We start from the raw sequence: 27169 nt of genomic DNA, 5'->3' as shown, positions 1-27169 counted from the left end.
GCTGGAACCCTATGGAAGACATTTACATTTACGTGAATTCGCTGGCCATATTAGACATATTACCACAATTCGGCAGTGTCTTCCATGGGTTTTTCCTGACATGTAATTCCGGCTGTCAATTTAGCCCCGAATTCGGAAGTGTCTTCCATAGGGGGGGGTGGAATACATCTGGAATAGCCCATTGCGCGGAATTGCGCGGAAAGAAAGTACCGCGCAAATCGCCTGTCCCTGCTCATGGGTATTAAGAAAACACAAAACTTGGCAAAATTTGGTTTTGGAAAAACAAAGTTAAAGTTATGCAATTTCTATTATAAGGGAAATGATTTAAGCATAGGTCCCCCGATTAATAATTCAAATAAACTGGGATAATTTTTACATGATTCACAATTTCACATATCACTCACTGGCATGCATTCACTGTTCATACAAGCAAAATGCTCAACGATAAACTTTACACAACAGCAATCCATGCACACAATATGTAATAAAACAAAATTCCACTAAATTATAGCAACTTGATTGACCTCATTGCAAGCTTTTATTTGCTGCTCATATAATTACATAAATATGTTTCTAAAGAAAGGTATGTGTAGTACAGGCTGTATCAAAATGATTGGTCCCCATCAGCTTCCAGTAATTGGACTATTCCATTTAAAATCCACACTACCCTCGGGAGTATGAATTTCAAATGGAATTAACACATTAGAAACTCATTCTCCCTCTGTGGAAGATTCAGGTTGAATCTTTCTCAGAGGGAGTATGAAATTCAAATGGAGCTGTCTAACATGCTCATTCCATTTGAAATTCATACTCCCCCTGTGGAAGATATTTTCGAAATCCTCGACAGGGGTAGTGTGGATTTTAAATGGAATAGCCCAATTTTATTGATGGACAAGACTACCACAACCAAATGCAACATATAGGAGCTACCTTATTTATAGACAAATGTTATACGTTCATAAAACTCCAAATCCTGGGCATTTCAAGAGGATCTAATGTTGCATATTGAAGAAGCAGACTTGTCAATAAACATCAAACAAACATTGGTGGGTACCAATCATTTTGATACAGCCTGTAGGATTTCTTAACATCATCCAAACCATGTTTTCAATAAGTTAGAAAACATGTTTATCATACTTAAAGCAAATATCAAGACTACATCCACACTGTACAAACTTGCATCTGCCTTTTGTTCAACTTATAGACACAAAGTGTTATTATTTTATTTCTTCAATAATAACTGACAATTGAGAACTGCAGTGAAGAAATGTCCCAGTACTGTATGCCACAGTTGTAAATAAAAGCTCTAGAACGCAAACTTCATTCGTTAGAAGCTGTGGTGCTATCAGTGTGTCCTTTTCAGTGGGCCATTCCAATACCACACAACCCCTGTTGAAAATTTTGGAAATGTCTTCCACAGGGGGAGCATGAATTTCAAATGGAATTAGCACATTGACCAACTCTATTCACCTTCCCTCTGTAGAAATTTCAGGTTGAATCTTTCTCAGGGAGGTGATGAAATTCAAATGGAGCTGCCAAACATGTTCATTCTGTTTGATATTCATACTCCTCCTATAGAAGATATTTCCAAAATCTTCCACAGGGGTAGTGTGGATTTTAAATGGAATAGCCCTATATGCCTCATTTATGCCTACAGAACTCTACAGGTACATTTGTACTACTGAACAACATGTCCCTCTCACCTTATATAGATAAGCTCTACATGTAAGCCTACATATTGTTACATGAATTTGACAAACTTCCAAATCTGGATTTGTCTCTTTGTTAAATCAGAACCATGTTATGCATGAATTCTCTTTTTAGTACACAGTGGATTGATTGCAACTTACCGTGTGTGCCACCCTCTTTCCCTCGCTTATCATGCTGATCAATGCTAAATGATTGATCTACTGCCCTCTGTCACTAAAGCACTAATCCCCGTTTGCTAATTCAAGAGAATTCTTGCATATGAATTTAACACACAAATCCAGATTCGGTAGTCTGTCAAACTCATAACTATAATTATGTAAGCCTACATTGTACGATTGTCATCGTTTGTGACACGATATTGTCATCCAACCAGGCTTAAGATGGCAATAGCAAAAATTTGAACTGGAATTGTACAATCTCTTTACTGTGCAATTAAGTAAGTTAGAGATGTAGATATTTCAGCAATAGCACATTTGGTTACTGTATTAAGTTGTAATTTTCGCGAATTGGAGTGAGAGAGACATTTTTGCGATTATTATTTTTGCGATTGCCTAGTCTTGCCCTATACTTGCAATACATTATACATTCGCGAGTGTTAATTTTGCGGATGGCACTCCTATCACGAAATCCGCGAAAATAAAACCCTCGCAAAAATTACAACATATATACAGTATATCAAATTGACGATCATTGTAAATCAATTAAAGATACACCCTCTATGGAAGATATGACCTTAATCTTCCACACAGCGAGTACAAATTTCAAATGGGAATCACAATTCAGGTAATCCCAATTGAAATTTACACCTGTGTGTGGGAGATGAAGGTCATGTCTTCTATAGGGGGTGTAAGGATTTCAACTGGAATTGCCCTTTGTTAAGATTGCCTCTTTGGCCTGGTTAGATCAGATCTTGCCAATTGATTATTTATTTTCTAGAATTAAAAAAAAGACCAGAATACCACATGGATCTGCCAACTTTTATAACAAAATCGTTGATAAATAAAGATATAGATATCACTGTTAATGTACTCATCTATATGGAAGCACCATTGATTTCTTTCTATTAGTTTTAGGATTAATCACAAGACAAAAAGAAATATAATACAAAATGTACATTTTATTTACTAATGTAAGCCAATGGAAATATTATTATGTTTACCTATAGCCTACACCAGGGGGGATTATGAAGTGTGGCATTTTGTTGCAGCTGTTACAAAACTTGTTACCCATCACCTGTTCTAGTTGTCTGGTATTTGTGGAAAGCTATGTGTTTGAAATGTCACACCTGATAGGGTACCTTACAATTGTAACACATCATAGTTCTGAAATCCTTTGCAGATTTCAGGACAGAATGCTATAATTATCTGAATCAGAGATGCCGGTGACTTGCCTAAAAATAAAATTCTGAAAATAATATGCACAATTGCGAGCCATATGGTGCAGTGCCTCATGGCCAGGAGTCCCTTTTAAATACAAAATTGTAATTTTTTCCCCATTTTTTTTCAAATCAACTACATATGATTGTAGCACTTGGCTCTAGGTCCAGGAACTCTCCAAATCCGATTTTTCTTAAGTTGGAATTTATAAATTCGGAAATTCAAATAAATTCGGGAAACTGGCATCTCTGCTGAATGTATGTTTCAAGGTACAATCCTATGAATACTATCCCTGGTCGTATGCTTAATATGAAAAATGGTTTACATTGTTGCCAATGGTTAATGTCAACGTGGTGGTATTTTATCAAATTAGGGAATTAAGTAACCTTATTCCAAATATCAGTCACACACACAGAATACATTTGGTACTTGATAAATTGGACGGGCAGGAATAGAATCAAAAGTCAAACATCTGAATGAAATCGAGTTAACCCATATAAAAAAGCTGTATATTTTTCACCAAATATAAAGTACACACCCATTATTACATTACTGAACATGTTCATCAGGACTTGCTGATAATAGAGATGAGTTTCATAGCTCTAGAAATCTGACAGATTTCGAAACATCCACATTAAGTGCTGTTTTTATTGCGCTAGAACTATGAAATTTGTCTATATACACCCATTATTGGTAATGAGAAAAATATAATGAGTTTTCACCTAATCCTAAAATTTACATTTTGATGGGGTTGAGTGGGGATGCTGCTGTTAATCGGGTAACTTTGATTTAATATATATTTAATGAAATATTCTAATGTAGTGGAACATTTCAAAATCAATGGTGGCTGCATGCAAACAAACAACTAAATAAAATGCACAACAGAACAAATTCTGAGTTCCAAGTCATATGGGGTGATTTTGACCATTGTTCAAAGCTTTCCATACACCTGAAAGAAGAAATTCTAATACTTAAGGGCTGGGGTATGAGCGTTTGGACAGTATTTATTTTGGGACATTAGAGCACATCAGACATATCGATTGCATTCTGAATACGAAGAATGTCATTCTGATATCAAATAATTTTATTTTTGAAATTAGCAATTTAATACACATTTTATGGCAAATCATTAAAAATTGATATTTTTTATATTTAACAGTACTTGAAGTAAACTTTATAAATCTGATGGTTTATACTTAAAGTGTATGTAGGTGGGATGAAAAGCCGACGATCAATTGAAAATTTTGACCTTTCGTATTGAAGATATGGATTTTTTTCCCAAAACACCAAAAAAAAATAGGTCTTTTTGGGAAAAAAATCCATATCTTCAATATGAAAGGTCAAAATTTTCAATTGACCGTCGGCTTTTCCTCCCTGCTGCATACACTTTAAGAATATATCATTAGATTTATATAATTTACTTTCGAGGACTGTTATATATCAAAAATTTGAAAAATATCAAATTTTTATAATTTGTCATAAAATTTAGATATATTGTAATTTTCAAAAATGAAAATTATTTGATATCAGAAAGACATGCTTCAGATTCAGAATGCAATTCGATAGGTCTGAGGTGCTCTCATGTCCCACAAAAAAAATACTGTCGAAACGCAATAAACGCTCATTTTAGATCCCTTAAACTGCAAGGCAATATGTCAATGCTCAAAAACAGATTTAAACGTCAACGTCACCTTGTCAAGAAATTGGAAGGTAACTACGCCTCTTCCAAACTTCTCTTCTTCAAAATGTGAGTTTTCCAGTAACTCTGCAAAACTCCATAGTTAGACTAGGTCTAACGTTAGACCTGGTCCAACTTGTTTTGGGCATACGGACCTATAGACATGCAAAGATACCGTAACATTCAAATGAAAATGGAACAAAATGCACCAAATATGACTAGAACTTTCAAAATAAAACAAACAAACAAAATACTTTAGTAATCTTGTCAACAACTCATACAACTGTATTAAACAATTTCATGCTTTTTACAAATATGACAATTAATAGCTACATTTTCTAGTTTTTCTACATAATATTATGATACAGTGTTTACATAATGTGGTATCTATATTATAGCTTGCATGGCTTATGGTATTCCATACCTGACAAGCTTTGCAAACTTGCATATAAATAAATATCAAGGTATTTATATAAAAAATTATTATTTTGCTAAAATCCTCTTTGAGCCCGCGCACTCGCACATCAAAGGACAGACACGTGTCAGTAATGTATAGCCTACTTCTTAAAATCATACAGACATGCAAGCTTGAGAGTCAATTTCTCAATTACCTGTAACATACATACATGTACACAAGTTACAATACACTCCAATCCATTCCACAGTAACTATAAACCTATAAAGCTTTGTGTTCAAGAAGTAAACTTAAGGCCCGGTTATATTATGTATAGTCCGACCTTTTTCCAGGCCTTTTTACGTAAGGCAACTGCCAAGTCTATAGCAACTGATAAATTGCCCGCAAAACAGCCGACTATAACCGGGCCTTTAGAATGAGTTTGAAAAACTTTAGATATGTAGGTTACAAGTATTTATGAAATTCGACACTGGTCAACAAGTATGTAACTAATACCCCGTTTACATTGGGCGAAAGTCGTAATCTAATTCACTAAAGTCGTAATCGACTTAATTCGTATCATATGTGTAAACAGGTACAGTCGTAATTAATCATAAATTCAAAAGTCGTAATTCCAATGATGACTTGCATCATCATTCATTTCATCATCATTCATTTCAAGTGAATTCGAATAAGTCCAAGCCTTGAAATAAGCAGGCGCGGGGAGCAAATTTGCTCTCGTAAAGCCACCAATTGCTCCTGGTCCTTGTAAAATTCACATGAACCAGGAGCAATTTTCTAAAATAAATTGCTCCTGGTTACAGTTTTGCACTTGATGCAGTTGTGCTGGTATGCTGTATTGTATATGCAGAAAAGAATTTAATATTTGAAAATTGCTCCTGTTTCTTCAGAAATTGCTCCTGGTTCTTGTAAAATCCCAGTGAACCAGGAGCAATGTTCGAAACAAATTGCTCCTGGTTCCAGTCTGCTTATTTCAAGGCTTGAATAAGTCGTCATTAATTACGACTTTTCGCTAATGTAAACGAACACGTTGTTGAATTCGTATTTACCTGCCGTAACCATTGGTAACAAACGAATTCGATATTTGTGAATGCAAATTTGGAATCGAATTCAGCCGATGTAGTGTAAACACCCACCAAACGAATTAATCTGCTGTCGTAATTCAAAATACAGCTGAAGTCGATTACGACTTTTGCCCAATGTAAACAGGGTACAAGACAAGTCATAAGCATACAGGTTACTGCACAGAGCCTTCATGAGATGAGCTTAAAGCGCAAAGTGGTTTTCATTTCAAATACTATCTGCAATTCACTTTCGCAACAAGAAACAAAACAATCTACAGGGTGTTACAAATAAATGATATTTAATTTAATAGTAGTGTACAAAATTTGGTCGATACCTAAAGCACTAGTGGAATATTTCTAAGCATTTTATTTTCAATACTCTCAATTCAAAACTGCAGACATTTAATTTTGGCTTTATAAGTATGTGAAAATCATACAAATCAATTCATCTGGAAATTTCCACTATTACTACGGCTCTTTCCCCTCCTCTCATCTCATTTCTACTTTCTTCTTTTTAAGGTAAGAATTGTATCATACATTCTCTTACCTCCTATCTAATAATAATTATAATTCAAGGACAACACTTGTATACCATAGTAATAAAAAAGTCATTATCAAAAAGCCTCAGAATAATCATTTTAATCTTTTTCTAAAAAAGTCCCCAAAAGAATATAAGAATACTTTGTTTTTGTCCTCATATAAATATTTCAAAATATTTCAAGTTGTAATTTATTCAAAATTATTTTTACTCATTCTCTTCCCACACAAAGCTGCACTTTGATCAGAAAGTCAGTGACATTGATGCGCAAGTAAGAAAAATGTGACAGACTGGTGGATTTCATGGAGTCTACAAAAGCAGCATGTTGCATTTACATAAGCAAACACAGCTTTGACAGAATGAAATGGACAACTAATTTTTCGTTGTTTACGATGAAAACATCCTTCAGCCCATCATCATAGACTTTACTCCCACTTGGTTCTATGGTATTACATTTTTATCAGGTAAAACTATGTGAATGCTGTAGTGTGTTCATTCGATGAACTATTAAAATATGTCGCATCATTGAATCTGCTACACTGGCTTTCAGAAAAGAACGGCACTTTCTTGCTTTGATTGACGCAAGCGCCCTGTTAATGAGCAACATACGCAACGCTTTGTACTCAACTCATGAGCGTAATTGGCCAATCAAAACCAAACTTCCAAGTTTACACTCTCAAATTGTAAAACAAGTGCCGTTCTTCTCTGCCAGCAAGTATAAATAGTGATATTCGGTGCTTTTTCTTCAAAACACTTTCCTTGAGAGTGTAGATCTTGTTTACGTTTGTCTTCATTCGCCATGCTTGACAGACGCAAGAATGCCTAGAGTTAATCAGGAGTTAATGCCCTGAATACATAAATTCAATTGCTAGTCCACAATATCATATTCATTACAACCGCTAGTAGTTGTCTCTCTCACAGTTGAGCAGTTGTTAAACCATTTAATTCATGATAAAACAGAGGCTAGCTATTCCATTAGAAGTCCATTCCTGCTTTTGCAGTCACTGATTTGCTACATCTTTTAAAACAGTTTATCAATATAGTAAATCTATATATAGCTATTCCATCAACAAGCACATCCTCCCTCTTGCTGTAGCGGTTCTTGTTGTGGATTCTTTTCCAATTTGACTTCAATCACTGCAGATAACAGGTGGTTAAGGAAAAGCAAATAAAATCAAAATAAAATTGCAATAAAATTTTAACACAAACTAAAATAAGCAATATTTATTCATACCTTGGGAAATTAAATGCTATTATGATTACTGAATGCTGACATATTTGATTCCCAAATGCTTTGCATCTGTGAGCCATATTTTGTCCATTTTAATTTGTTAATTTGCACTATCATTTAGTTAATCTTCTTGTTTCAAAACATGGATATAATGATGTTACCAGGGGTGTGATTCAAAACTTGTGAAATATCCTGAATGTAGTAGAAATTCCTGAAAAACAGTGTGAAATTGGGCTAACAGTACACCAAAACGGGCTGAAAATCGATACAATTGGTGTACATTTTGGCTACAAAAAAACCTGAAATCAGTAAAATTCCTGAAGAATCACACACCTGTGTTACTTATATTAGAATTAAATTATAAATAAACATACATTTCATTTACTGAACATCCCTGCTATAACTTGTCTCTTTGATTTGAAATTGAAATATAATGAAGTGAAACATTAACTAATAGCATCACTGAAAAGTGGCAGCAAATCTATGAATCAATTCTCATAATAATTAAAAGCACATGAATATGCTCACTGAGAACAATACTGTACATTTCCAAATATAGGTCCGAAGTTCTGCATTGTTTTTAGATCAAAAGAAATACACATTTGGATAACACCCTAGTAAAAATAATCTCCATCAGTAAATGCACACAACAAATGCACTGTCTTCTATAATGACAAAGGATCCATATTTTCCATTGCAATTTCTAATTACTCCAACTTTGTTGTGCATGTTTGCTTCTACAGTAATGTACAAAACAAAATTCAAAACTTGAGAAGCAAAGTAAGAAAATAAAATACAAGATAAAGCAGGGGAGCAGAGGAAGAGGATAAGTGTAAAGTCCAGTCAGCAAGAGTCCTCTACTCTCATTAAATATCCTTGTCACTTTGTCTCGCCTGTGCCAGAAAGTTCCATGTAGTCACCTTCTACAAAGACTTCTTGGCATTGCATCCCAAAACTCAACGGTATAATAGCACCCAGTGACAAAACTCAATGGTATAGGCCACTTGACATGTGACGTCATTGCCCGGCAGTATGCACGCGAATTATGGCAATTTCCATTGTTCTTTGCCCTGCAGTGTGCATATGCATCATAGTTTACTCAGGGCATGTGCATTTTAATATGAATCGCCCACCACATTTGATATAGTACAAGAAAGCCATTAAACAGTGTAGCGGTTCATTCAAGCATATCGATAGACCAGTCGCCTTTGTTGATAAACAATGATGTTAAGTGGTTTATAACATCACCCACTGACAAAACTCATAAGATTAGACAGGTGGAAATGCACTGGAAGTACTTCACAATCACTGTAGTGGAGCCACCTGGCAAGGCCAGCATTGAGTGAGATATGACTCATCAGCTGAATTTCCTTCAGGAGGAGGAGACACAAGTGCAACGTAACATCGTACAGACACATCTGACGTAAGAAAGAGGCTCGTTCCAGATTTCCAACCTCTCCAATCCACCGTGCATTACCATGACAGAAACATACCAACTGCTGTGAAGAAAGGCGACCTAATGCACACAGGTCTGGAAATCTGAAGTTAGGACGATAGAAACAGCACTTCTCGAAATCCATAATTTCACCAATGGTACATTTGAAGGAAAAGCTTCATTTTCTAACTATACGGAGGTGACATAGAACTCATGTGGTACCAAGTTAACAGAGCTGTGATACTATCTCTTGAAAGAGTAATATAGCAGTTGAATGTTCCAATATCGACTGCTCATTGCCAGAAAAGGGCAAGTGCAATAGCTGCCATGTGTAGTTGCTATGTATAGATGAGTACAATATAATGTGTGGAAGTTACCAAATGTTCACAGGCCAGCTATTGCACTTACCTGACTTGCACTGAGCAATCGATATGTTTAATTAGCTACAAGACTACTAATTATGAAAGTGCTTATGATTGTCCACTCAGCACCTGTTATCCACTTCTCAAATAAATCAGTAACGTCCACTTCCGAATTTAAGCATACACACAGTTTCATTACAACACTGACTGTATATTGTTTATAGTGGTTCTCCAAAGCACTTTCATATAATTTACTTGAAATACAGAAAAGAGCTGAATTGGCTTTTATAGCTAAATAATGCCACATTACACTCTCGTAGTAAAACTTACTGAGAAAATACATACAAACATAGGCTCAGTGCAATGCTGCCCTCATCTCCAATTTTTGGCAAAAATGAGATTTTGGTACTTAAATTTTCAGAAAATAATAGGTTCTCCAGTAACAACAAAGACTTATCTTTGTGCATTTCAAACCATTATGTACAAAGGCCTACAAGGCCAAAATTCTTTCAAAACAATTTTGTTGCACTGAGCCCTTGATATTACACTATCACTAGAAAACCTGCTACTGAAGAATAAGATGAAATACAAGTATACAAGTATTCCCTCTTCAGAAACTAAGTGGACAATAAATTTAAGCTAATCAAATGCCACACTGCTCTTGCGTTCTGAAACATAAACAGCAAAAAGTCGCCTACTCATTTTTTCCACAATCTGTAGCTCTGTACTTTAGAGCAAAGCTGGCAATGAATGTCATTACAATTAGGACATTGAGAGTGAAATGAAAATACTTCACTCAGCTCAGCCCTGAAAGATGATGCAATGTAGTGCACTAAAACCTGACCTACATGTACATGTAAACACCTCCCCACTGCTAAATGTATAACTTATAAATACTATTTAGGTGATTACACTGAAAATAGTACACATGGCACAGAGGCTTGTCGCCTCTTGGCCAATTACTTTACTCTCTGCTAAACTATCCCTGAATAGCCCATTTTTCCCTATTTCTTTCTTTTTCTGTGAAACTCCTGAGGAGTTCCTGTCAATATTTGGCTTATTCCAGGTGATGGCACACCAAGTGCCAGTAAAATTTGTAAATTTGATGAATAAACAAATATATACATGTTGAAAGACCTATAATACAAATTCTGCATCAGCTTACTCTAAAAATACATACTGTAAAGCATGATATTTTCAAGGCATTAAAATTTGTTTTGGAGAGAATTACCCATGTCACACTCCACCCAGTTGTAAAATGGGGAGCTGTTACTGGCACCATTATCATTGACAGCCAAATGATGTCATTATCCTATCCTGCTGGCAGCTGAATAAATGTAATGCACTTGTAGTGGGCGTATCTGTTTAATTATAGATCTAAGTTGCAAAATAAATCCTACAAAATTTTTCACCCTGATGTGGCAGAGATGTCAAGGCGTTGAGGCAGCTGTATCGCGCGAGCACCTATAAGCATGTGCGTGCATACGCCAGCACTTTGAGCATCGGCTAGCTACTTGAAGCTGCGCCCAATGAAATGCGCACTGACATCACTGCCACATCAGGATGAAAAATAGTATGCATTTGCTTCTATTTATTACTACTGTTTACATTTAAAATAACACACATGAAAATAACCATGACCTTATTGAATTACAAAATTGCCAAAGAAAAAGTTGTATCTTATCAGTTGACATTAGATACATATTTACATCCTATCTACACTGACCTCTATAACCTTATTACACATGGGCACAAACAAAACAATCTGTAAAGCCATATTTATGGAATAGTTGCGTTAGGGAGACCGAGCAAAAATGTTACATCAATGCTATTTTGCTATAGTCTTGGTGTTGCTACGAATGGGGAGTGAAGGGTGTATGTCTTACAATCAATCCATGTTTACAGGACTTCAACATTGGCCATTTGGTTTGTACCCTTAGTACTGTACATAACTATTCAAAACAGAAGTCCAAGTTTGACAGAGTACTTACCCTGACCCAAGCACAACTCCCAACATTAGACATTTCTCTCAGTAATGCCACGCCAGGTGGATTTGGGGGAAAATAAAATACCATCAAATGGCAATCTTAAGTTACCACAATTTAACCAACCAATACAAAATGCATCAAATCAAAACCAAACTGGCACTATGCATACAAAAATTGGGCTATTCCAGTTGAAATCCACACTACCCCTGTGGAAGATTTTGAAAATATCTTCCACAGAAGGTGTATGTTTTTCAAATGTAATTGGTCAGGGTTTACCATTTTAAAATGCATACTCCCCCTGTATTATGGCATTACATAATATCTTCCACAACTGGTGTGAGTATTTCAAACGGAAGTCACCCAATTATTTATGTATTCAAAACTCATACTCCCTCTGTGGAAAACTTTTAGCTAAATCTTCCAACAGGGGTAGTGTGGATTTTAAATGGAACAGCCCAAGAAGCCACAAGGAAACACAACAACAAAGCTGGGCAGAGAAGCATCCGAACATGCACAACTGAACTGGATCAATACACAAGGAAAGATACTATTTGAACCACAAAATCACTGCGACACAGTGTGTGCATGCATACTCAAAATATATCTCGCCAAATGCCGACAAGCAAGCTATAGAAGCAATATGCAACAACAACAACAAAAAAGGCAGTATTCATGGATAGAAATATTGCAATAGTGATGTATCCTTACCTTCTGAATATGATTACATTGCATTTTAAGTGGATAAGTGGAGGATTATTATCATACACTGATGCTGCTGCTGCTTTAAGCACACTACGACTAGAGACAATTAGAAATGGTCAACCGATGTAACCTTTGACCTGCATCATACTTGATGACTCGACTCTGTATTTCCCTACACTTGTTACTGGTACAAGAGAATAATTCACTACCCATATTGTCAGCACCAACTGGATGGGGACACACAGTGCAAGTAGTTGTGCAATATTATAAATATCAAAGCGGTTTGTGAAAGACACTTTGTGCAACAATCTACTTACCTCTTGCCTCCGAATTTCAAAAAAAAATAATAAAGCCACCATTAAATTTTGCTAGCTACATTATTTTCAATCTATCCATCTCATACAACCAGTAACAGAATTTGAAAAAAAAAATCTTGTTATGATTTCTTCCCCAACTACCTGTTTCAAAATGTCCTATGTTGCTAATTTAAGTATTATTACTCATGACGATAAGCCATTGAAATTAGTTTGCTGTGAAGGTGATTTTGTTTCGGAGCAAGATTACATGAACCAGGAGCTATTTCCTATTAAAATTATCCCATCATACTTGCACTCATATCCTAACATGCTCTTACCCAACAACTCCCAAAATACCACCACAAAATTTGGGCAACTAGACTCTTTTGTTTGGTTTGTTTGTTTATTTGTTATTAAACTGCCAAAAAGAAGCATGAAACATCACTTTCAGACCCACATTTACCAGTCAATTTAATGTTGAGCAAATCTAGCACTTATCTTACGAGGGAGCATCGTGGCATAGCAAATCAATCATAATGGGCAATTAACCTGGTATTTCATTTCAACTTTAATTAACATCTAAACAGAGACCCACATTAAGCTCTATAATTATTGCAGACAGTGTTAATCTCATAATTTCAGCATTTATTGCATTGTCTACTTTTCCAAGCTTTCTGTTGAGCAACAAAACGAGACTCTTATATGTGCTATATGGTGATGCTCACTGGGTTTCCCTTTCCATCTAGTTACTAGTATCTCTCATGCTTCACTACAGCATTATCAAATTTATGCATCCAGGGTAAAGATTAATAAACTTGTTTGTCAAATTAAATTGTGGCCTTCATCCTAACCCTAAATGACACTTACCCTAACTCCATATCCTACATCCTAAATCCTAAAGTTTTTTTTTTTTTTGTGATTAAAAAATAAAGTTGATTTGATTTGTTTTAACAATGGTACTGATTGCTTATATGGTGGCAAAATCTGTTTTTAAATTAAGCATGGTGTAGGCTCTGTTATCAGACCCTGGCCATGTTAAGGAGAAATTGCAAGTGCATTGCATCTTATTTTTGTGCACAGAGGACATACATATAAGCACCACACTACGATCACTATACTTAATAATAAACAAAAGGATACTGTCTCCGGATGATTTGTTCTCTGTTGTCTCCATACCAGGCAATGCTGCTGCCACACGACGGAATAACTGCAACAAAACAAGGCACATTATTTAGTATGCGCACAAATAAAATGGGAAGAGATGTTCTTGTGATAAGTCTTGTCAAATTCTATTGTAACTTATTGTTGGAACTTTAGTTTCACATTAAAAGCTGTAACCACTAGGCATGACTTATCCGGAATGTAAACACTGGTCGCATTCAACCCCGTCTGACTGCATGCTGATTGACCGGTGCTTCTTGAATAAAAGGAATCAGTATTGAGATTGAGATAAACAGTGTCGATGGCGTCATCCACAGTGAGATGAAAAAAAAAAAACGTTGGACCATGCAGCCTCCCATTCACTTGCGAAAATGACTTGTAATGAACACATCATTCTCCAGTCATCAGTCAACAGGGATAGATACAATCACGTAAATTGCCAAGTGTCGACTTATTACCATGTTTTTGTTCATTGATAGCATAAAGTGGAGAGGGGATTAGGCTGTACTTGTCAAGCACCTCTAATATAAGAAAAACACACGCTGGGCTATTCCATTTAAAATCCACACTCCCCCTGTGGAAGATTTTGGAAAGATTTTGGAAATATCTTCCACAGAAGGAGTATGCATTTCTAATGGAATGAACAGCATTAGCAGCTCTTATTTGAAACTAATCCACCTTCAGTGCAAGATTCAGGTTGAATCATTCTCAGAGGGTGTATGAAATTCAAATCGAACTAGCTAATGTGATCATTCCATTTGAAATTCATACTCCCCTGTGGAATGTATTTCCAAAATCTTCCACAGGAGGAGTGGGTATTTTGAATGGATTAGCCCATTGTTGAGCTAGTGACTGCCTTACCTGTTTTACATTATAGCCTGCCTTTGCACTAGTCTCTATGAACATCACATTCAATTCTTTTGCTTTCCGTTCTCCTTCATCTATTGATACTTGTCTGCAAAGATAAGAGTTTAGTTATGAAGCTGTATGACATCGGTTCTTGAAGCTAAAGAAGCACATAAATTAAGTATATTGAGATGCTTTGCAACAAGTTGAAAATACTTATTGGTAGCTAACCGTAAACACACTTCCGTAACCTAAAAAGCAAAATCTAAAAAAAGTACACAAGATCCAGTTTGGTATTACCTATCCAGCTCCAGTGACACCTCATTAATGAAACTGGACATTTGGATTTATTTTTTCACTTGCCAAAGATCGCAATAGAGGCCCTGCATGAAATTATCGATTAGCTCCAAACAAAGGATTTGAACCGGTGTCCTTCACCATAGTTATGGCGGAGTGCAGTCCATTCAATCAAATGTTGTCATCAACCTATTTGATCGTAGTGCAGGGTTATGTGTGTGAGACGAACTGTCACGGTAGATTGCAATCATGCTTTTGTTGAATGCATTTGAGTAGTCCGCCATATTTACGGGATGATACGTCACATGCAAGGCCTCTATAGTTGGAGAAATAGTTGGAGAAAGCTTGTAGTCGCCTGCTCCGCAGCCAACTGATGATGGACATTTGGATATTGTAATAGGTATAAGCATTTTACTCTAAATATCAATATGACACAGCTGTAGTGCTAGTTTTCATGCCCTCCAGTGAACATAGTCCTAATCCTGTCCAGGACATGTATGAGGTGTCACTGGAGTTGGAACAGATAATAACAAATATGTTTCATAGCAATATAGAATTGATATTCAATACATTTGGACATTTGGAACAAACCAAAAGATTGATGACGTCCTATAAACAAAACTAGTTTCGTTTAGGGGGGAGGGGGTAAAAATACTCGATTACGTTTGTACAAAAACATCGGTCTGAAGAATGTGTCATTATTATTATTATGTCAAAATTTTCAACATTTCATTGGCAGGGAGGGAGGGGGTCGGCTAGTTACGTTTATAGGACGTCATCGATCTTTTGGTTTGTTCCCTTACAATGTAGGTACCCCTTAAAACCAAAATACCAGGTTTTAAACATTTTAATGCGAAAGTATGCTACCTAAGTAAAAGCCTTTTCATAAGGGCTTTGTTTCTTGACAGGCATCAATTCTGTAATTGATCAAACCACCAAAATAACCATTTTGACCATGTATCAAATTAAGAATCTGAACAAACTAAATAATGTTGAAACCAACCAGAGGTAGTGCTAGGTTTTCAAACAAGGGGTCAAAAAGTATGAATCAAAAACATTAGAAATAAGGGGTTCAAATGACCCTATAGCAACCTCTAAATGGTAATTTTGTGCGCCAAAAGTAAAAAGAATGAGCCCATGACCCCATGGCGCAAGTTAGCGCTACCCCTGAAACCAACTATGGCACAAAGCATTTTGGTTCTGAAGTTGTACATGATCTATACATCATGACATTTTTTTCCACATTTTTAAACGAATATCACACAATGTTAGTTACCTTTTATCTGCTAAATCTGTCTTGTTTCCAACTAACATAATGATAACATCTGTACCTCTTTCTGACCGTACATCATCTATCCACTTGGAAGTTTGGTGGAAGGAATTAGCATCTGAAAAGGGTGAAGCAATGACAAAATTGATAGATAAATAAGTTTGTTGTTGATGATGTTGTTGTTGTTTATTAATCTCTCCAAAAGGTAAATGTAAAGTAAAGTGGATCAAGGTAACAAAGCTAAGACATCAGGTTTTCAAATGTAAAAACTGTGACAAATAAATTAATTATCACTTATCCAAGATGAAGATACATGTAGACAATGATCATAATTTATGTGCAGAGAGCACTATTATATATATTTGATGTGATTGATTCTTTCCCTCCCTTATATATATGTATATTACGACAATCTACCAAATCCTTAACTTTCAAATGACATCAACCTCATATTTACTCACATTGTCTTACTAATTCATACCACGGGAAGATGAACACAAGTTGAACAAGAAAAAAAGAAGTAAAATTGACCCTGTGAAAAAAAGTCAGCTAACATTTTCCCTAACCCTTTGAGGCATACATTCTTTACATACCGACTCCTATGTATATCAAATCAAATAAGAGAACCAAAAATAAAACTTTCAGGTGCATAAATAAGTGATCATGAGTGTCTTTCTATTTTTGAATCCTACCACCTGGATAGTCTATGGTGAGGACTATATACTAGGATCTCAAACATGCTTGTATATTAGGGCACATAGACTGCCAAGTGCCAGAAGTGGGTAAGTGCAATAGCTGCCATGTGTAGCTGCCATGTGTAGATGAGTACAATACACCAAATGTTCACAGGGCAGCTATTGCCCTTACCCACTTCTGGCACTGAGCAGTCGACACGTTTTTTTAAAACCCTAATATTGTTGTGCCCTCATATAGAATGAATTTTGCATCCATTGGGGTACAAAAACCATAAACTCCCCAAAATTATTTTGTGCTCTGATCGTTGCATGGATGTTATTCATGTATTAAACAATGCAATTGGAGACAAGATCAAGATCAATACAAAACTTAGGCAGTAGAATGTTATAGCTGCCTTATGTAAAACACCAGTTTTTTGCAGCACAACCCCCCTTGCTGTAAATTATTAATGTTGATGGCTACAAAGCTAACCCAAGATATCATCTGTACATGTGGTTGCAATTTTGCTATTGATCAAAAGCAAGTCCAAATTGCAAATAGCAACTATACATCTACTGCACTTAAACATGGTCTTGCACTCTGCGCACAAAATTGTTATTGTCTGTAAGTGTGATGGTCAAAATAGATCATTCCATTTAACAAGCCGGAATGGTGAGTAGAATGGAAATGACACATCTTTCACAGTGATTAAATATGGTGTCCATTACAGAATTTTAACACATAATTAAACATAATAATTATTTAAACCTAAGAGCTCTACACAAAATTAAGACATACTTCAAATTTTCGGTCACAGCTTTGACCATCATCAGGTCCATGTTCTGAGGTATGTCTAAATTTTGTGTTGAAATCATACAGGTTTAAATATCTAATTATGAAGTCTACATGTACCTACAAAGATGAACTTTAATGCTAATAAATTTAAAACAGTTTATATTTCTTTTACATGTATATCAGATTATCACTCGCACATGTATTTTGTTTAGTTTGTTTGCTTTATTTCTTCTTTAACCTGGGACACTCAATCAGTAGAAAACACAATTAATCATCTGTTCTTCCTCAGGGGTGCGAGAGGCCTCAGACAAAAAAAACCCAGGAAAATAACCAAAAAGAGCTGTAAATCAATGTAAAATCAGGGTAAAAATGCCAAATATGGGCTGAAATAAAAGAAAATGCGTAAAATTTTGGCAATAAAAAAAGAGGAAATCAGCTGAAAAGAGGAACTCTCACACCCCTGAAGCTCACATAAGTGCCATACATGTAAGTGGGCAAGTGCAATAGCTGCCATGTGTAGCTGCCATGTGTAGAAGAGTACACTATATACTGTGTGTAAATTGCCTAATGTTCACAGGGCAGCTATTGCACTTACCTACCTACTTCTGGAACTGAGCAGTGAATATTTCATATTTTCAAACACAACACCAAGTTTTACCATGGCTTTAATTCATTTTAGGCACACAAATTGCCTGTTGCACTGAGAAGCAGTCACTTCCCTGCACACCGGGTAAAACTGAAAATTCTCATGCCTGGCACATATATAGTGTGTATACTACATCTGACCGTGACACAAATGCGTGTGACGTAATCCAAGGCTTAAGTGCAGTTAGGATGGTAAAACTATTAAACGGCAGTGGTTGATAGTAAAAATATCAAATGGTAATTTGTCAATGAACTGTCTCGAATTTATGCATGAGTAATACATGTATAAAGTGTATATGGCTCACCACAGTTTTCCTATTAACTCTATTAAGTGATCAATAACTGAACTAGTAGCACAGCTAAGAAGTTCAAGGCTACTAGATTTCAAAACATTGTAAATATGGAGCGAGGGTATAACATTTATGGACCATGTGATTTACAGGGAAGATTTAATTATGTACAGAGAGCCTGTATGATCAATATACAGTGGATATGAATATTAATACATGTACTTGGTGGTTTTATATGGGGACATTAAAGCAGTATGCAGACTTTTTATTGTACGTAAAATATTGTATGTAACATATCTACATTATTTAATCTATTGCCATTCTATTTCCAGTTATGTTTAAGTTCTAACAAATGTTTGATGACGTAAAATCGATAATATATTTCTGCTAGATATTATATGTAACATATTATCGATTTTTTCATCATCAAACATTCGTTAGAACTTAAAAACATTACTGGAAATAGAATGGCAATAGAAAAATAACGTAGATATGTTACATACAATATTGTACGTCTAATACTCGGAGTCTGTGGAGCGCTTTAGGGACAAATGACTTCAAATTGGCAATGTAATGCAAAGAACGTCAATACTTTACATGCCTGTGAAACTCTTGGAATGGAACCATGAATTATGGAATATTCCTTGATTCATGAAGGATAATTGTAGTAATATTAATGTTTCAATTTAGTCACATTCCAGTCAAACACTCATTCAATTGTATTGGATTACAAGTATTTGAACTGAACTGAACTGAATTGAATTTTAAATTTCTATTCTCTGTTAGCTTGTACAGGTAAACAACAAAGATTTGGTACAATAGAAATTGTATATTTTGAGTTGTAACAGAAAAGTGTAAAAGAAATTGACAGTATTTTTCACCAGCTCTACTCTGAGGAAGCAAACTTATTCCACTGATACTTTTGTGAAGGCTGTTATTCCGCTGGTGAGAAACAAATCAAATGATTGATGAAAAAATTATACCACAATTTCTTTATCAAACAAATAAACAAGTTATGTATTTATGTGCATATAAAAACATTCAAGTTGCCGTTGGTAAGAGATCCTGAGAATTTTGTCACAAAACTGCATTCCTTTGCTACCATTAGCGGGATAGTCTATTAGTCATATAGTAGGGGCACTATTCTTGAGCTTGGGAGAGTTGTATATCTTCAATACGAATGGTCCTAATTTTCAATTGATGGTCAGCTTTTCCTCCCAGCTACATACACTTTAAGTACAAATCATTAGATTGATAAAAGTTTACTTCGAGGACTGTTAAATAGCAAAAGTATCAAAAATAATTTTTAATAATTTGCCATCATGTAAAATCTGTATTATATCACAAATTTCAAAAAATCAAAAATGTGACACGATCTGCTCCATGGGGGCCAAAGGAGGTATTTTTGAAAATTGAGTTACTATAATTATTACCTTATACAAACAATACACTATCATATACTGAAACACCAAAGGTCTAGCATACTTGGCTCTGAAGCTTTGTGATGTGTATTTTGTTATGTATTTGATTGTTTTTTTACTCCATATTTTTGCCTTTAATCTCAATTTCAAATTTGCCGCCTTTGGCCCCCATGGACCAGATCGTGTCACAATTATTTGATATTAGAGGGACTTCCTCGTATTCAGAATGCAATTTGGTGTGTCTGATGTGCTCTCAGGTCCCACAACAAATGCTCTGCAAACACTGCTGTCATATTTGTTAAAATTTGTAAAATATATCAAAATAGTTTTGAAAGAATCACTATAATATCACATTAAACTATTTTATTCCATACAGGGTGTTTCAAAAATCTGAATCTGAAAGAAAGAATGTGTACTGCATTTTTGTAACGAAACAGTTTTAGTTTTGTAACCTGCATGGAAATTAGCCTACATGGGATAGCTGCCCTCTATCTGTGCTAATTTGCATAACAATCAATTTATTACTGGTGGTGTGCTCCTTGGGCAGTACCTCTATAGTCAGCACCAAGGACACACTTAACCACCATCTTCTCTCCCTTTGCAGGTATGTCAAAACAGTTTATTGTCTTTATTTTACTGCTTTTATTTGATTTCTTCAGAAAGTCAAGCTCATTTTTGGATATTACCATATCTAAGGTTTCATGATCTGGAATTTGGTGAAGATCGTAATAAGTTTCGGACTGATTTTTACTGCCTAAAAGTTCTTCAAAAGTTTTCCTATTCACAAAATTTCTTAAATTTGTGTGATGAGCTATTATTATGAAAACTATTCCTAAACATGATGATATCTGATTTTAAAGGTATTGAGTTAAGAGTATTACTTTGATGTTCATAATATTATTGTACTAACACCATTTAAGATTTGCATGTAATATTTTGAGAATTAATAGTTGATTTGATTCAACATGTTTAAGCTTCTGAATTATGAAACTTTCCTGTGCATTAAGAGATGTCCAGATATTTTCTCAAAATTACTCACATTCATGTTTGATATTCTTATTTTCTCAAAATTTTGGTATCTTTGATTTAACTCATAATTGAGTTACTATTTTGTGAACTATGTGCTTGAGCACATGATACATGCAGGTCACCTATTATGTCCATGATACTTTTATAGATAGAATTGGTGTATACTCGGTGTCACTCAGGGCAAATTAGGACATTTAACAAAGTGTTCTAAAAGGCATGTGACATAAATATTTTGTTATTCTATCTAGGAATGAGAGTATCATACCTTGTACTTTTAAGTTTACTAACAGTATTTTAAGTTTTTGGTAAAGTTGACAAAGTGACTGAGTCATGTTAGTTTTATTTTTGCCATTCATTTTGTGTTACGCAGCTCAAGCGAAACCAGTCATTAATAGTATGTACATTAACTGATACTTGTATCACTTTAAAGTTTAACCTGGCATTGAAGTGTACAGGTGGAATACATAAATTATTTTCCTTAAAGAAAGTTAAGATAATTAAGTCCTTTCAAACTATCTGGCCAATGTTTGGATAAGGACCATGTGCACTGATAAGAGACATGTTTGCTTTGTTTCTCTGCCTATCCATAGCCATGTGTGCATGTTTAGAGGTTTGTGTGAACAAAGGCACACCTCTTCACCTCAATGATTTTTATTGATTGAGTGCTATAAAAATGCATATCATTGTTTATTTGTTTTGGCAATGCATATTGTTTATCTTAATAATTAGTTTTGGCTATTTCCAAAATGATTATTGTTGATCTTAACTAATTTGTTTTGGCTATTTCCGAAATGATTTTCTTGTTTTTGATCATAAAGTTCCTTTTGATTTGTATTTCTAAGAAGTTTGATGAAACATTATGTTTATCTATTCCATCATGTGGAAATTATTATTATCAACTTATCCTTAGTTTTGATAGTTATCTAGTTAGTAGGATTTGATGTTTATTTTGACGAAGTGTTTTATTAATTGTCCATAACCAGGATTAGCTTTATTATTGCTCATGCGTTAGTTATGTTTCTGACTTTTGGTATACGTGCTAAATCATTTCAAATACAGTTCATATTTTTACCAAATCTCGTATTTAGGGCAGTACCTCTATAGTCAGCACCAAGGACACACTTAACCACCATCTTCTCTCCCTTTGCAGGTTGTCCTTGGTACTGGTACCCTACCTCAGCAAAATAAACCTACTACATGTATATGACTATGAGTAAAACCTGGAGTGAAAATAAAGCGTAGTGTACATGCATCTGAACATTATTATTGGATTGAACTGACGTTTGATTATTATTGTTACAAGTACCCAGTACATTTTAAGTGCAACAACGCGAGAAAGTCCCATGGTTGAAATTTGGTAAAATCTAAACAACAAGTAATTTAAAGGCCACAAAATACCCGTTACAGTTTAAAATGGTTTTTGAAAAACAGGGACTTTTCCCCAGTGACTTGTACCAAATCCTCCATGTTGATAAGTGGAATGTGAAGATGAGCCTCTCAACTCAGAGAGCGAAATGTTGTGAGTTAACAAAATGGCGAGTTAACAAATGGCGAGTTACTTTAGTTCCCTACTTACTTGTTATATCATATACTACTACTGCAACTGTTGAATCTCTGATGTAGCTAGGGATAAGGCTACGAAACCTCTCCTGACCCGCCGTGTCCCAAAGTTGAAGTCGTACCGTTCTGTCTTCCAGATACATGGTCTTTGATAGAAAATCTATGCCAATTGTTGCCTGAAATTACAAGAAACATTCATGTCGTCAGTACTTCAGTGAGTTGCATGCTACAAATAATTATTGCCAATGACAAACTGTATTTAAGTGTTTTGAGAGGGAATCAAGCATTACACTTACAAATACGAAGTGTGAAGATTGGATCTAAAAGAATGTTGTAGGCCTGCATCACACTAACCTGCACAGTCCGACTTGGGTTTCTATTTTCTGGTGTGTTTTTTTAGAGAGAGAGTGAATATTCAATCTTGACTGAGCTGGTTACAGGGATTGCATTTCAAGCCACATGAGTGCGATTGCACACCATCGCACACCTAAAATCACCTGTCCGGGTGCGGTTAACAGCACACTTCAATTCTTAAACTTCTTACCAAGAACATTTTAATAGCACACCTGATACCGCCTAACCATTTCCAGAAGTGTGATTTATAGCACACCTGTTATTTACAAAACTCAACCCCTGGTTTAAAATTATGTGTCTGTCTGGCCCATAACCAATATGATAGTTCAATTCCTGTCAATAACCAAAGAATATTTTGGTTTAAAAATTGAACACATCTTGTGAAGTAAATCTTTTGTACCCAGTTCAATTGTTAAAATTTTATTTCTGCATCTAGGCCCCTATATATTTATTGTGTCTAAAGAATTGTTTCCTAGTGGGATAAGCATAGATATATTTACCTGGTATGTGTTATCGAAGCTGTCATACATAAACCTAGTGATGAGAGATGTTTTACCGACTGAAAGGAAAACAGAACAGAAAAGAAAACAACAATTAAGGAAGAGTTTGGTACCATAGTAAACATCAAATTGCAATATTATTTATTTGCCACCAACTGACCAACCAAGATTCTGGTGGCCTCCATATCTTCAAAGTCTACATCTGTACAAATTCACACTACTAACCATAGCTCAAAAACAGAGGTGAAAAAAAGACATCACTTGGGTGCTCAAATAGGTTCAGGCCAGGGTAAATGTTGTACATCCATGGCTGTGATTTGTCCAAACTTTGCAAATCCCCTGTTTTTTTTTGTTTTTTTTTTACTTACAAGGATCCCAAATGTGATCTTTACCCTAAATTTAATTGTTAGAAATGTATTTAAATGTATTTGAAGTTTGGATGCATAATTCTAATAATCAGAGACCCGAGAATGAGTTTAGCACTTTGTTCTTCTGGCATCTAGGAACATTTGGAAAAGTGTCCCTAACATTTCAATGTTGTTTTTACTTTCCCTTTTACAGTCAGCTAAATAATCAATGAGGAAAAGCTATGCAAGCTATTTTTACCATCACAAAATGTCAAAACTAAACATTTCATTACTATTCTCGCTCACTTTCTCCTGAGTTTTCTATCTCTTTTTTTCTCTCTTGTCTCTCTGTCTGTCTGCATGTCTCTCTCCAGACCCCTCATCCCCCTCTCTCTCTCCAATTTGCTACTCAATGTTCCAGACAAGTCCTTAATACATACATGTAGTAAGGGGGTCAATAAACTTGGAGTGTGGTAAGGAAATGCACACAGCGCTAGTATTTACGTGACAGTCAATTACAGACAGGTACGTACATAGGCACTGCCCTGCACAACAGAGGATTACTATCATGAAATTGAAGATGTACAAATAACTCGCGTTCAAGGTTACAAACACAGCCATGAAACAATCTATGAATTTTTTACATTTACATGACAACTTGTACAAGTTTTAAGACTGTTGAAAAATTTATTATCTACATGAAGATTGAAGATATAAAAATATTTGGAACTTGTGATGAAATCACACAACATACTAAATTGTAATAATGTGACAAACTAACAAGGCTTTATTTGTAAATTTTTATTTCCCATTTAAAATTGCCTTTGTGTCTAGATGTGTAATTTAGTAGCTGGTACAAGTGGTTACCAACAAGTGTCAAACTCGGAAGAGCATAGTGGCTGATAAGGTAAACAATACCAAGTATTTCTAAACAAGGCAGAGGGGATCATAGTACAGTATACCAGCAAGTGTTGATCCCGGAAGAGAGTGTTTCCTGAGCAAAGGCTAAGCTACACTTGAAAAAAAAAAATTGCAGGCTATTATTATTATATCAGTGGACCTCACTTTCTGATGAAATCCCATGGATGTGGGATGAAATATCAAGTAAGTCACACTATAATTGTTGAGAGAACTGTTTTAAATCTCTGTTTATCAAGGATCTATGTTTGATGCTCAACAGCTCAGCAAGATTGTGAATATTGGAAAGGATCATTTTACTATAACCTTTGTTTTTACCTGGAATAGTTCAACTTCAGAGTAAGTCACATTAAGGGGGTACTACACCCCTCGATAAATTTGTGTCTATTTTTGCATTTGTCTCAAAAACTAATAACACAGTGGTAACAAAAGTTATGTATATTATAGGGGCAAGGAATCCCATTACTACACTGGAATTTCAGTGACCCAAGACAAGTGGTTTGTTATTTATGATAAGAAATAAGGTACCGCTAGCATGTACCTCATTTCCTATCATATATACTGAACCGCTTGTTTTGAGTCACTGAAATTCCTGTGTTTTTATTGGATTTCTTGCTTATAATATACATAACTTTTGTTACCAGTGTGTTATTATTTTTTGAGAAAAAATAGTCATAAATTTATCACAGGGTGTAGTACCCCTATAAGATGATATTTTATGTACAAGAACATGTTACATACTATACAAGTAGGAACTAAACCCTTTTCTGACAAACAGAATCATAGTGCCCTCATGATGTCCTCGGTTGTAAACTTGAAATATGCTAAGCTTCAACCGGGAGATGTCCCCAGTTTTTGTTAAGTCCCCAGTTGGTGGGAAAAGATTCACACACCCTCACATGTCACACCGGCTGCATTCCAGAATGTTACACTTTAAAAGCGATAACTATTACCTGACAAGTTTTCCACAGTGAGATGGACTTGTTTCCAAGGAAACTTGGAAACTGCATTCAGACAGAGGTTCAGGGGTGAGATAATGCAAATTAATGGCATTTGAAAGCCTGTCTTGATTATCGTCGTCGAGTCAGTTACATTCTATTAAAGAGCCTTGTGTATGCATGTACACTGCTCGATAGAGCACATTCTACATTCATGTACAACCTTACACAGTAGCTCACAGTCAAGTCACGCCTGAAATGTTATTTAAAAGTCATCATTGGACACTTGCTGCTCAAGAATAAAATGTGATTACCGTACTGACTCGAGAAAAGTCCCACCCCGTTTTGGGGTGAACATTTCTCAAAATTGGGGGGGTGGGACTATACTTGAATTTTAAAAAAAAAAATGTGTTTTTTGGGTTATTTATTTTTTCGGCTTTGGACTGTCCCTGGACCTAGACCTAAATGCTAGGATTGTTTATGGTTGATTATAAAAAAAAAAAATTGAATTTTGCACGAAGTTTTGTGTTTTTAATATGAAAATTGATACTTTGTTTTCATGTCATACTCTATTAATGATATCAAAATGCATTCAAATTCAATGCATTTTGATATACTATGCACGGAGGCGATTTACGAAATCCCCTGCGGAGACTGTGCTAGTTCATATATTGGAGAAACCGGCTGGCCCTTCGGAGTCCGCTTGAAAGAACACCAAAAGAGGTGGAGAAACTTGAAAGCAAACCATATACTCGAGCTAGCCGAAAATCATCTATCACAGACATTCACGAGTCAGCTATCACCGACCAGGTAGCTTCTTCTAATCATTCCATCAATTGGGAGGACTCAAAAGTTATCGACAGGGAAGCTGACAAGACCACCAGATGGCTAAGAGGCTATCTGGATACGCCGAAAAGGAAAAGACACTCTAAACAAGGACGAGGGGGCCTATTCACTCAACAACATCTTTGACCAACTCATCACGCCCTCAACGGCGACTGTTGACTATAAAAGGAAGCAGTCAAGATGTGATGAGTTTCAGCCTGTAGAAACCACCAGTGTAGTGGTGAAACGTCACTAAAAATGTGAGTAGATCAACATCATTTTGCACTGGAATTGTTCAAAACGAACCATGTTTACAGTTGAAATAAACAGTTTGACATTTCCGCCGTGTCATATGGCAATCAATATCATGATTTAAACCTTTCCTTTGGGCCAATTTTAATTTCTTGCTAGCATTGAAAAACCTGAAAGCATCACCACTAAACATAGGCTACATTGTAGTCACTTGCACACATATGGCCATGTGTCATGAACTGGTGTTCCCA

At 35.5% G+C, this 27169-nt stretch overlaps 1 protein-coding gene and 1 long non-coding RNA gene across 4 annotated transcripts in view; both read right to left on the bottom strand.

Annotated features, from left to right (window-relative positions):
• The window catches only part of LOC140155355 (uncharacterized), an 86676-nt gene that overhangs the window by 9596 nt on the left and 49911 nt on the right, over positions 1–27169 (bottom strand). The gene's annotated exons all lie outside the window — the stretch shown is intronic.
• LOC140155353 (ras-related protein Rab-6A) overlaps positions 1–27169 on the bottom strand; it is a 43012-nt gene that overhangs the window by 8885 nt on the left and 6958 nt on the right. For 2 of the 3 annotated variants that reach the window (XM_072178167.1, XM_072178165.1), the window contains exons 2-6: positions 23639–23697; positions 22801–22960; positions 16376–16487; positions 14818–14911; positions 13936–14002 (exon numbers count right to left, since the gene is read on the bottom strand). In XM_072178167.1, the coding sequence (XP_072034268.1) occupies positions 13936–14002; positions 14818–14911; positions 16376–16487; positions 22801–22960; positions 23639–23697 (492 nt within the window). Of the gene's footprint in view, positions 1–5018; positions 7919–13935; positions 14003–14817; positions 14912–16375; positions 16488–22800; positions 22961–23638; positions 23698–27169 lie in introns of those variants that run through there. The other variant, XM_072178166.1, reaches the window with a different exon arrangement.

This window comes from Amphiura filiformis, chromosome 6 (assembly GCF_039555335.1).
Source record: "Amphiura filiformis chromosome 6, Afil_fr2py, whole genome shotgun sequence".
In the NCBI taxonomy this organism is placed as follows: Eukaryota; Metazoa; Echinodermata; class Ophiuroidea; order Amphilepidida; family Amphiuridae; genus Amphiura; species Amphiura filiformis.
This window is presented reverse-complemented; position numbering and strand designations above follow the sequence as displayed.